General features: G+C 37.1%; 1 protein-coding gene across 1 annotated transcript in view; it reads right to left on the bottom strand.

The window, feature by feature from the left end:
* LOC136858295 (alpha-2-macroglobulin receptor-associated protein) overlaps positions 1-14,117 on the bottom strand; it is a 197,749-nt gene that overhangs the window by 149,287 nt on the left and 34,345 nt on the right. Inside the window, exon 2 of the mRNA XM_067137724.2 lies at positions 3,395-3,536. Within this exon, the coding sequence (XP_066993825.1) occupies positions 3,395-3,536 (142 nt within the window). The remainder of the gene's footprint in view (positions 1-3,394; positions 3,537-14,117) is intronic.

The raw sequence follows: 14,117 nt of genomic DNA on the forward strand, positions 1-14,117 counted from the left end.
AGGTTTCACTGTAATTGCCCCATGTACTCAATACACCTCCACAGTCTCCACACACAATGTCCTCAAAATTGCACTTGAGAAGGAATGGGACAAGACTGAACCTTCTTATTGTGAAAAGTTGGTTAGATATATACCAGATAGGCTTAGAGATGAAAAAGAAAGGTGGCTGTCACATATCAATCAATCACTACCGGTACTGATCTGCAATTAGGGCAGTCACCCAGGTGGCAGATTCCATATCTGTTGTTTTCCTACCCTTTTCTTAGATCATTGCAAAGAAATTGGAAATTTATTGAGCATCTCGCTTGGTAAGTTATTCCAATCCCTAACTCAACCTTCCAAATAACAAATATTTGCCCCAATTTGTCCTCTTGAATTCCAGCTTTATCTTCATATTTTGATGTTTCCTACTTTTAAAGACACCACTCAGACTTATTCGTCTGCTGATGTCATTCCACGCCATCTCTCAACTGACAGCTCGGAACATAACAATTATACAATGTTAAAACAATCAAGTTTATTAAAACGTTCAACCCATTCAATACATTACATTCGTCTGAATACTTATACATTAAAAATCAAATTGGGATATGTTTCGCCCTTAGTTGCAGGCATCATCAGCCTACACCTGACCCCCAAAATCATAAATTTATCGGGATCCCAATTTTCTCTTACAGACTATCTTAATACTTAAGTGTAAAAATAATATGGATTAAAAAATATATTTTTGTCAATTTTTAACTAACTGGCAGAAAATTTTAGAAATTATGTGAAATTTCTTGAAGCAGTTTTTAAATTGTTCTTTGGATAGCTTGTGTTGAAACCTATTTCTTTATATAGTGTAGCACTATTCTGTCTTCTTGGTCAATGTCCTTTAGATTAAAGATTAAATTCACACATTATATAAAAGAAAACATCACATGTAACATACTACTTAATAAGTTAATTTATTGAATTTACCACCTAATCAATACAAAATGTCATACTTTAGTTGGTTTACTTCGGCATATTAACTAAAATAAATTAACTTATTGATATTATTCCATTCAAGTATCATCAATACGGATCAAGAATGATATTTATCACATGTAACATACTACTTAGTCGAGCAGTTCATCTCCTTTCTCCCAAGTCTTCGCAGCCCAAACTTTGCAACATTTTTGTAACACTACTCTTGTTGGATATCACCCAGAACAAATTGAGATGCTTTCCTTTGGATTTTTTCCAGTTCTTGAATTAAGTAATCCTGGTGAGGGTCCCATACATTGGAACCATACTCTAGTTGGAGTCTTACCAGAGACTTGTATGCTCTCTCCTTTACATCCTTTCTACAACCCCTAAACACCCTCATAACCATGTGCAGAGATCTGTTCCTCCTTTACTTACAATCATATTTATGTGATTACCCCAATGAAGATCTTTCCTTATATTAACACCTAGGTATTTACAATGATCCCCAAAATAACTTTCACCCCATCAATGCAGTAATTAAAACTGAGCGGATTTTTTCCTATTTGTGAAACTCACAGCCTGACTTTTAACCCCGTAGGTCCTTCAGCTACAGAAAGTATACAGACTGCCATTTTCATTGTGGTGTAAGGGTTTCCGAAAACCATAAAAAGTAGTTAGTGGGACGTAAAGTCAATATTATTATTATTATCATCATCATCATTGTGTGTAAAACTTCGACCATAAACTGTATATATATATTTTTGTTGACATCGCGCGCGCGCGCGTGTGTGTGTGTGTGTGTGTGTGTGTGTGTATACAGGGTGAAGCGTAATTCGCGCACTCGGGCGTCGCAGCGCGACTCCTCACATGCCAGCAATAAAAAAATGTCTCTTACAAAATTTCGTCTATCGAGTATATCCGATAGAAAACGAACGTTAAAGAGTAGCAATCTGGCAACACGTCCACGTCGTGCTGTACAGTTGGTGCAGTGGGTAGAGTTTTTGGTTGGCATGCAGGAGGTCGATGGTTCGATCCTGGGTTGAGGCGCATTTTTTATTTGCTAATTTCCATCTGACAGTACCTACTGTGATACAGTAAGACACCGTTTCTGAGGTCACATGTATCCTACATTTACAACATAATAATAATAATAATAATAATAATAATAATAATAATAATAATAATAATACATTGAGATACGTACTAAACAGCATGCGGTTACCAGACGCAACACGCAATGTTGAAAGGCAGAATTATTGGGACCATGGTGATAACACATACAAATTGTAACCGAGTGTGGACATTATTCGCAGAGCACGTTGCTAGGCCTACTGGTAACGTAAGGCCCTAACGAAATGTAATGGACCTGAACGAGGCAAAAATAATAGTTGGTACTAATCTATGGGACTATTGGGGGAAAGAAAACAGGTTTCACATCTAGTAGATGAAGTGGTGCGAATAAATTCACGCCCACGACGTGGAAAGGGCGCCTTTCAAAGCTGACCATGAAAACGATTGTTCGTCCATTTCTAGGATCGTAGTATGTAAGTGCAAATGGTTTCTAGAGGACCCACTGCAATCGCTGTTGACGATTAAGATGCCAGATACCATACCACCTGGACTACATTTACGAAATAAAAAACATACGCCTCAACCCAGGATCGACCACTCGACCTCCTGCATGCTAACCCAAAACTCTATCCATTGCACCAACTGTACAATACGAGTAATGTCTGCTGACAGATTTAGTTACCCTACATGTGGTTACAGTGTTGCCAGACTGCTAATCTTCAACGTCGTTTTTCTGCCGGATATACTCGCAAGATGAAATTTTGTAAGAGACATTCTTTTATTGCTGGCATGTGAGGAGTCGCGCTGCGACGCCCGAGTGCGCGAATTACGCTTCACCCAGTATAGCGTATATATTTTTGTTGTAAATTTATATATTTTGTGAAGATAATTCGTTTTTGTATCTGTTACGGTATATGGTGAATGCAAATACATTTATTCATATATATATACTCAAATTTCATATCCAAGAGACTTGTATTACAACAATGAAATATCACACTTTCGCTGTGAGTCACTGTAGTTGGATTTGAAACTTATAACATTCTATAATTTAAGCCAGCATTTAAGTACCAATGTTAGGAATTTGAGTATACAAAGGAGTCTGAAATTTGATTAAAAACCAAAGACCTCTTCCCTGTCTCTTTCAAAAAGACTAATTTTAATCAATACAAAACATTATTTAAAATTATTTTTCTTAAAAAAGGGCCAAATAGGAAGTTTTACTGATTTTAAATCCTGTATGTTTAAATGAACACACTGAATACATATGTCCTTTATATGCTGAACATGACCTATTATTTTGAAAGTTTATTTGAGTCATTCAGTCCTCTCACTCTTCAATTTCTATAAAACGCCTTAACAATTTACTCACCAATTAGTTTCTTCCTCAATTCAGCTTCTTTTAAACCATCTTTGTCCATTCCATCAGCCATCAATTTCTTCCATGCCAATTCTTCTTTGTCGTGAATTCTCAATTCACTGAACAGTGATTTCAACTTTGGTTCAGTTAATCTCTATGCAGATAAAAAATAGTTATTATACACAAAGTACTGTGCATTAAATCAGAATACCTCACCTTGAACATCAAGTGAACACCAAATTTCTCATACAATTTCACACTTCTCAAGTTAGAAAACAAACTGATACCTGACAAAGTTGGAGATCCTCTCTTTTAACAACAGACCTTGAACAGTCTGACTTACATCTGTTTTATAATACAATTACATTAATTACAGGTGAAGGAGAAGATAAGCTACCATTTCATAATTTGGTTTAGTTATTACTGTCACCCAGATCCATCTCTGGTGAGATACAGTGTGTAGAGTGTACTGTGTCTCCAGGTATGAACTAGATAAAGTTTATTACCCTCAATTTTCTGTCGCAGTCTCATCCTTGACTCTGATGATATGAAAGTGACTGAGATGAGTAATGCTATTCAGCAGCCAGTCTCTGTGTTGAAAGATGTGAAAGTGTTGCTCAAAGGGTCTGTTATTACATGCGTTTTAGTGGGCTTAGCAGGCATATGCTACAGAACAGGCTGAATCAGTGAGGAATACAACAGGAAATTATTTTGTTCATTTCCCTAGCATGCCTCTTCAGTGATGCCTAGGCCATCTATGACAGCTGATGGTGGATCTGTTGACAATCCAGTCAGTCTCAGGCTGAGGACTCAATTCCTCTATACATATTTTAAACCTTTTTTAAAATAACGTAAATTCCTGTTTTTCAGTTATTAGATCATAGTATTTACATTTTTTATCAATAAGCTAGATTTTTCAGTTAATTGCATTTCTGTTTTGTGACATTTAAACAGTGAAGAACCTGTGAGCTATCTAATCTTAATATAAACATCCACTGCCCTAAATGCAGAGTGTATATTATTTTACTTCTGCATATCAGCTTGCAGCTGTGTGTTTCTTATCTTATTGGTCACGCTTACTGTAGAAGCCAGACACTCCCTTTCCCTCAGCAATATTGCACCACATGTTTGACCTTCCTCCCCACTTCGTAAGATCAGTATCACTTACATGTAGTTCATTTCTGGTATTGTGAAGTGCACTGAAATACAATGCCAAAAGTAAAAGCAATAACAAGTTATTGTTTGCAACAATGTGTTGCAAAATTTAAGGATAATTTTAGTTCAGACTAGCTGATGTACCCGTGCTTCGCTACGGAATGATGCATTGTATACGGAATTCTAGGTTAGATAGTGTACACGTTGTGAGCAAAATTGTATGAAATTGCATAGCACTCAACGTTATCCTAGAAACGCGATAGGGGAAAGTCATCAAATGTCTTTTCTTATATGAAGACTGGGTTAGGGAATTTTCATTGTAATGGTAGTCCCCGTTGCATACCACCAGTCACAATCAGGTTGGGGAATTTTCATTATAATGGCAGACACTCACTCTCCACCTGCCTTTTTACATTCTCACAAAGACTGTCTTAGTAGTTTTTCCAACCGAAATGAACATAGGTCATTACAATGTCAGTAGGAATGGCGCGATTAAAAGCATGCTTCCACATGAAATACTCGATCAAATGAAAAACCACACATTTTCTCACTGTTAACGAACAGTACTACGCTGCCAATCTAACAGTCCAAAGTTCCAGAGCTGGAGAGACCATGCCGCAGACAGCTGTGATCTGATAGCACACTTCATCTTACTTCGGCCGGGTGGGGGTGTCGAATGGTGGAGACTCCCAGAGCAAAAACAACACCCTTTTACTAATCTGTTTCCTAGGAGTAACCAATGAGTCGGAAAATCTCAGTTCACTATATAGGCGGCGGAAGAATCTATCCGACTTGGAGGTAAATTTTTCCTCTAAGCCAAAGGATAAACCCCCACTTCACTGCTAATTTGGAATAAAATAAATTTAGAATTTAATTTAATAAAAGTGAATAGGAAGAAGCTTTTCTTAAGAAACGGCTCTTTTCAGGGTTGAATTTTGAGTTATTTAGTGAATTGTGGTGCTATAATTTGGAATAGGCCTAAATTGTGATTCTAGACCAGGTCATACTACTACTACTAAATGAGCCTCTGCCTTAAGTGTGTACACTGCTCATTCAAAACAGCACGTCAGAGTAGGGATCGAACAGCTAGAATACTATGATGAACCAGTGGAACCGGCAGTATCAGAAAATGTATGAACCAGAGGAATGGCATGCTAAAGAAGAAAGTTTACTAATTTCCCAGCTATTTCCAGTCAATATTTAGTCAGGCTGTTATACTCGGTATGCAGCAATAATCCCGTCACCGAGCTCGATAGCTGCAGTCGCTTAAGTGCGGCCAGTATCCAGTATTCGGGAGATAGTAGGTTCGAACCCCACTGTCGGCACCCCTGAAAATGGTTTTCCGTGGTTTCCCATTTTCACACCAGGCAAATGCTGGGGCTGTATCTTAATTAAGGCCACGGCCGCATCCTTCCCACTCCTAGCCCTTCCCTGTCCCACCGTCGCCATAAGACCTATCTGAGTCGGTGCGACGTAAAGCAAAAAAAAAAATCCCATCTGAGTTGAGCGGCAGCATAAGAGACAGAGAACATGACAACAAACAATGGTCAATGTATTGTTGATCAATGTTGTGCACTTTCAATACTGTAGGCTTTCTCATTAAGTTTTCTTCCGACTCTGAAATACCACTCTTATCATAGTCGGTACTGTAAAACTGAATAAAACCTAAATGGTCGGAAATTGTATTCTCTATAACTTTTGTTATGTAGTACTTTTCGATAGGACCAATAACATAGGTATTCAAAAATTAAATTTTAGGCGCCCTCCCCTAAACTACAATTTCATTCAGGGTGAATAAAATTGTTTATAACTTAGACTGTAGTTTCTTATTCCCGAACTCTGTACACCGACTTTCATTAAATTCTGTTAACCCATTTTCTCGTGGCTCAGCGTTGATATGGACTTGGCAACTAAAATACAAATTCATGAATATCTGTGTTATCAAAGCCGGTAGGTAACAATGTATGACATAAATGATCGGAAATTTAATTCTATATAACTTTCGTTATGTAGTATTTATCGATAAGACCACTAATAATGTAACTATTTGTGAATTAAATATTTTTGGCCTTCCCCTAAACTACCATTTCACTTAGCATGAGTCAAATTATTTATAGCCTAGATTGTAGTGGTTCATCCCCCGACTTCACATACAGATTTTCATTAAATTCTCTTCAGCCGTTTTCTCGTGATGCGTGTACAGACAGACAGAAATTACGGAAAAGTAAAAATTGCATTTTCTTGTTACTATGGACATGACGGATACAGAAATACCATTCTTTTCAAATTCTGATCAATGTACAGACTAACCCGTGCTTTGCTACGGAATTCTAGTGTACACGTGAGCAAGATTGTATTAAATTGCATAGCTCTTAACGTTACCCTAGAAAAGTGACATGGAAGTCACCAAACATCTTTCCTCATATGAAGACTGAGTTAGGGAATTTTCACTGTAATGGTAGACCCGCTTGCATACCATCAGTCACAATCAGGTTGGGGAGTTTTCATTATAACGGTAGACACTCACTTTCCACCTGCCTTTTTACTTCCTCAGAAAGACTGTCTTAGTGGTGTTCCCAACTGACATGAGCATACATTACAATGACGTCAGTAGGAATGGCTCTATTAAAAGCAATGCTTTCATATGAAATACTAGATCAAATGAAACACCACACATTTTCTCACTTTTAACAGGACTACACTGCCGATCTAACAGTCCAACATTCCAGAGCTGGAATGACCAAGCCACAGACAACCGTGATTCATGAACACTCTTCTTTTTTCGGCGGGGAGAGGGTCGAATAGTGGAGACACCCAGAGCAAAAACTATGCCCTTTTACTAATCTGTTTCCTAGGAGTACCCGATGAGTCAGAAAATATCAATTAACTACACTGGTGGTGGCAAAAAAATCTATCTGACTTGGAGACAAATTTTTCCTCCAAGCCAGAGGAAAAAGCCCCTCTTCACTGCTAATTTGGAATGAAATGAATGTAGAATTTAATAAAAGTGAAGAAGAAGAAGCTTTTCTTAAGAAACGGCTCTTTTCAGGGTTGAATTTTGAGTTATTTAGTTAACTGTGGTGCTATAATTTGGAATAGGCCCAAATTGTTATTCTAGACCAGGCCATACTACTACTACTACTACTACTACTACTACTAAAGTAGGGCCCACGAGAGTTGACGTCTGACGTTTAGCGCCACCGGCGAGAAAAAGTTGACTAACGCTGCTCGAAAATGGCCTGTTGCTATGGCAATGACAACAGAGTTGCAACATTTTAGGACGCTATCACCACGTGGGTTGGCTTGCTCTCAGTCACTTTTGTCATTCATATTCTGACTGATTTCTTTTCTCGATGAAGTATCGTCTTCCTATTGTGTTTATTATACCGTAGATAATTTTTTAATTGTACAGGTACCGTTAACAATCGGAGTTAAATAATAAAAAACTATCAATGTGGGTAGTGTTGTTATATTCTGTGATTAACATGTGCATTTGTTGAGGTTATTGTCAGAAACTGATGATTTTGTTAGTGATTATGAAATCTTTTATAAATATCGATAATGTCGTGTTCTGTCTTAAATGCTGGAATTATTAACACGAGCTTAGGAACCGGTTAAGGTAAACGAATTGTATTAGGCCTAGGCCTACATGTTTTATTAAACACTCAGCCTGTATGAAAGGGTAGTAGGCTGCAAATGGAGGTAACTATGACAACGCAGCGTACTTCGTAGTTACAGCTTTCGCCGCTCACCTGTCAGACTTCAACTCTCGTGGGCCCTACTATACTACTACTACTACTACTACTACTACTACTACTACTACTAAGACAGCCTCTGCCTTAAGTATGCACACTGCTCATTCAAAACAGCGCATCAGAGTAGGGATCGAATAACTGGAATACTATGATGAACCAGTGTGTTACGTACCAGCTGTATCAGAAAATGTATGAGCCAGAGGAATGGCATGCTAGAGAAGAAAATTTTGTAACTCTCGGCTATTTCCCGCCAATATTCAGTCAGGCTATTATACTCGGTACGCAGCAGTAATCCCATCCATCAGAGCTGAGAGGCAGCATAAGAGACAAATAAGATCACAACAAACAATGGTCAATGTAATGTTACTGTTGATCAATGTTATACGCTTTTGATATTGTAGGCCTTCACATTATTAGTTTTCTTCCGACTCTGAAATACCACTCATCATAGTCGGTACGGTAAAACTGAATATAAAACATAAAAGATCTGTAACTTTTGTAGTGTAGTACTTTTTGATAGGACCAAAAACATAGGTATTTAAAAATTAAATTTTAGGCGCCTTCCTTTAAACTACAATTTCATCCAGGGTGAATAAAATTGTTTATAGCTTACACTGTAGTTTCTTATTCCCCGACTCTATATACCGATTTTCCTTAAATTCTGTTAACACATTTTCTCGTGGTTCCTCGTCGATATGGACTTGGCAATAAAAATAAAAATTCATGAGTATCTGTGTTATCATAGCCGGTACGGTAAAAATGTATAAGACATACATGGTCGGAAATTGAATTCCATATAACTTTGGTCCTGTAGAATCGATACGACCAGTAATAATATAAATATTTGAGGACTAAATTTTAAGCCTTCCCCTAAACTACCATTTCACTCAGTGTGAATAAAATGATTTACAGCCTATATTGTAGTGCCCTATTCTCCGACTTTGTATACCAGTTCTCAATGAGATAGGACCACTAATGATATAACTATTTAGGAATTAAATTTTAGGCCTTCCCCTAGACTACCATTTCACTCAGCGTGAATAAAATTATTTATAGCCTAGATTATAGCGACTTATTCCCCTACTTTGTATCCCAATTTTTATTAAGATAGGACCACTAATAAGAAATATTTGAAAAATACATTTTAGGTCTTCCCCTAAACTACCATTTCTATCAGCGTTAATAAAATTATTTATGGCTTAGATTGTAGCGACTTATTCCCCGACTTTGCATACCAATTTTCATTAAATTCTCTTTAGCCGTTTTCTAGTGATGCGTGTACAGACAGACAGAAATTATGGAAAAGTAAAAAGTGGACATGACTGATACAGAAATACCATTCTTTTCAAATTCTAAGCATTGTACAGACAAAACTCTTATTTTATATATATAGATGGATGTGTCCTGTTCGGCCAACCACATGGGAACACCTATCGCTGCAATTTTGCGCATGATGAAGAAACAAACTGTAATTCTGAAGGACCTTATACCTTTTCAGTTTATTGTTAAGATTTATGTACGGCATTTGTGTCAGCAAACACACCCCTTTCTAAGGTACATAATCCCATGTTGATGATGATGATGCTTGTTGTTTAAAGGTGCCTAACATCGAGGTCATCGGCCCCTAATGGTATGAAATGTAATGACAAATTAACCCTCGGGACGTCCCGCCGCGGTCTTTTCGACCGCACGCATTCTTCTTTTGTTAATCTGTCTACGATTGTTACAGGACAGATTTCTCCTTCCACCATATCTACCCAGCAACCTTCCTCTAGTGTTTATAGCCAGGTAGCGCTCCCTAACTGCTCTTCTGTTATCGCTGTGGATGTTTATGTGAGTGTGCGGTGCTTTCAACCGCGGGTGACTACTGCCGTTTGTTGAATTTGGTTCTAACCCTGGACGCGCAACTATTCGTATTCACGATTTGTTTGATTGTTTACTTATGTTGTGAGTGAAAATGGATTCCGAAGAAGTTGATAGGATACACATATTGAGTGATGGTGTGGAAAAGGAAAGAGAAAGACGAAGACTTCGTGTGCTGCCTGCTCTCTGTGCATATGCCGGGAGCACACTGTCTTCACCTGTCAAGCCTGCAGTATGGGGACAGCAGGTGAAGATGAAGAAAATGATGACCGTTTTATTATCTAAGGACACAGTCAGCTCATGAATATAATGAAGAAATACACATAAATTGTCTTTAGTGAACAGTAAATCTCTAATTGCTGTTACCCTTCTATCTGTTGTAGCCTTGCTCTTACAACTGGACTGTATACCTTACTTATATTGCTGTAACTTTGTTTTGTACATATTTTTACTGATAGTTGTAAATTACTCGTACATTGCACTATACTTCTTTTACCAGTTTACTTTCGTGAATTCTGTAAATCTATGTTCTTCCCATTTCACTGCTTTTTGATGTGTGTTAAGTAGAACGTAACGTTAGTTATTGTATTATTTCAAAGCACTATTTAAATATTAAAAAAAGAAAATTATTTTTAATGATGAAAATAGAGAGTAAACAAAAATATAGCAACATAACAAAAATACATAGCAAATTGAAATACAAAAACGATATGGAATTCTTGGGCGGTTTTTTCCACCGCACGTGATGACCGACGTTACACTGCCTCTCGCGACGTTCCGAGGGTTAATAGTTCAAAATCATCCACTGACCAAAATAAAAAAATGTCATGAATGAATGGATATGAGAGAGAGTCAAACTCATGCAAACGCTAGTGCTTCCTGTCCTCGACTACTGTGACGTCATTCTGGTAGACGCAACAAAAGAGCAGACTTTGAAACTTCAGCGAACGCTTAATTGTTGCCTTAGATTTATATACAGTCTGAGTTATGATACGCATGTCACCCCATACTATCACACTATTTCATGGCTGAAACCTGACAAACGACGAACGTATCACATACTGATACAGATATACAGACTGCTCTCTGAAGACAGACCACTATACATTTCTTCCCAGCTTAAGTATTTGTCCTCCTTTCACAGCAGTAATACCCGCTCTGGTTCCTCCCTTTCTATTCCTGTCCAGCGATCCTCTATGTACAACAACTCCTTTGTTGTGGCGGGCTCTAGACTTTGGAATTCCCTGCCAGTCAGTGTCAGAAATTCCACCTCATTACCTAAATTCAAGTCTGCTTGCCGAGACTACCTGTTAAATGCAGCTGACTAACTTGTATGACTGGAAGATAGAATGAATGTGAGTTAGAAAAGTGTAATGTATTTTTGTGTAGGTTATTATTTACTGTATAATATGATGTATTCAAACTGTATCACTACAGTGGTTAAGTGTAAGAGAGGGCCAAGAGCCCTAACTTCGCCACCTACAAAGGCATAATAAACAAATAAACAAATAAACAAATAAACAAATAAATAAATAAATAAATAAATAAATAAATAAATAAAGAAAGAAAGGAAGAAAGAAAGAAAGAAAGAAAGAAATAAATAAATAAATAAATAAATAAATAAATAAATAAATAAATTCAAAACAATCGGTGGGTCCAACAAAAAACCATCATAAAAATAGTATTACTGACCAAGGGACCACTTCTAAAGCACAATCCCGAATCGAGGATGCTCGTTGTCTAAACGGGTCCAAAATCCAGGTCAAAGGCCCCTCATAATGGTACTTATCACTAGTAAAGTAGAACCATGGTATTTGTCATGTTGGGGTACTAATCAAAAGTAGCGCAGACACACGGTATTCTACACGATGGTACTACTCACAAGTATTGTACGTCGCACAGGTAATGCAGACCTATGGTGTTTCTCACATAATGGCGCCACTCATAGGCAACACAAACCGATGGTTGTTCCTCACCTACGTGTACTAATCGCGCGGACGCCGGTATTCCGGTGGTGTTCCTCATATAGTGAGTACTAATCACAGGCAACGCAGACCCACGGAGTCGCTCATAAAGTGGTACCAATCACAGGCAACGCCCAGACCCGTGGTGTATTCTCACAACGATACTAATCACGGATACTGGAAACCCACAGTGAACCACTCTCAGCTGCTACTTATCACAAAACTCTGGTGTACCTAACAGAGTGGTACTACTCGCAAGTGAAAGCGACCCATGGTGTTCCCAGCGAGATGGTACTAATCAAAATTAGTTTCATGGTTCTAATACAATCATCCCTTGGTTGCCCCTTTTAGTTGCCTCTCACGACAGGGGACACCGTGGGTGTATTTTACGTCAGCATCCCCCACCCACAGGAAGTAGACAGAGAGAAAAAAGAAGGGACCCGTCACTTCAAAAAATGGAGTAACGAACAAAGAAAGGCAAGGACCACGAGGGGCGTGAAAAGGAAAGACTCCCTAGGCCTCGAAAACTCTAATACAATTACAAGTAATGAAAATCATTTTTTGCTGTATTGAAAGAATCTTAATTTATAATAATATAAGAAATTTATTTTAACATTCAACCTATTCAATACAGTACAAGATGTTAACGTATTAGTTAAACATATAAAAATGTGTTGCATGAGTGAATACATTCAAGAAACATTTACAAGATCTGATCATTAACAAAATATCAAATTTATTTAAAAAATGTACACTAGTGAACACGTTGGTGAATTTTCCCTCAAAACAAGGCCGTCATATGTACAGTATTGACAATAATGGTAATTTAAAGTCTTATTTGATGCTAAGTTCAAAGACAGTTTAAAATTTATGTACAAACATTGGGAATGATTGCAGGATACATATAATTACAATTACTGTACACGTATTTTACATTGTAAAATGATGTGGAAAAGCATTCCTAATTTGTATTAATTTCAATAAACAAAATTGAACTCAATATTACATTCCTGATGTAGTCTAATCAGAAATAGCTTCAAGATGTGAAATTTGTATGTGATTTATGACCAGCTCCTGTAAAAATGTTGCTTTACGTCGTTAATTCAACTTGAATGTCTATGTTGACTAATTATATTTTAGGCCCAAACAAATTAGTTTGCCAAAGTATCCATGGGCTAATCATGACATTTAACGACATTCCAACCGCCCTCATTCAAGCCATTATTTTAACTTTTTTCAACATAGGTTCATTTTGAATCAAATATCAACTGTTGTTTACATGCACTAGGCACTCCGTCTTCATAGAGAAAGTCCAACGGAGGTGATTAGCACATGGATACTTCGGCGAACTAATTTGTTTGGGCCTAAAATATAATTAGTCAACATAGACATCCAAGTTGAATTAACGACGTAAAGCAACATTTTTACAGGAGCTGGTCATAAATCACATATAAATTTCACATCTTGAAGCTATTTCTGATTAGACTACATCAGGAACGTAATATTAAGGTCAAATTTTTTAAAACGAAATTAATACAAATTTGGAATGCTTTTCCACATCATTTTACAATGTAAAATACGTGTACAGTAATTGTAATTATATGTATTCTGCAATCATTCCCAATATTTATATATAAATTTTAAACTGTCTTCGAACTTAGCATCAAATAAGACTTTAAATTACCATTATTGTCAATACTGTATATATGACGGCCTTGTTTTGAGGGAAAATTCACCAACGTGTTCACTAGTATACATTTTTTAAATCAATTTGATATTTTGTTAATGATAAGATCTTGTAAATGTTTGTTAAATGTATTCACTCATGCAACACATTTTTATAATTTCCAACCAGACGTCTGGTAGAATTTTGAGGTACTGATGACAGAAGGGGCGAAACTTGTCTCAACTATTCTGATGATGTTTAACTAATACATTAACATCTTGTACTGTATTGAATAGGTTGAATGTTAAAATAAATTTCTTGTATTATTATAA

Source organism: Anabrus simplex, chromosome 1, assembly GCF_040414725.1.
Source record: "Anabrus simplex isolate iqAnaSimp1 chromosome 1, ASM4041472v1, whole genome shotgun sequence".
Classification (NCBI taxonomy): domain Eukaryota; kingdom Metazoa; phylum Arthropoda; class Insecta; order Orthoptera; family Tettigoniidae; genus Anabrus; species Anabrus simplex.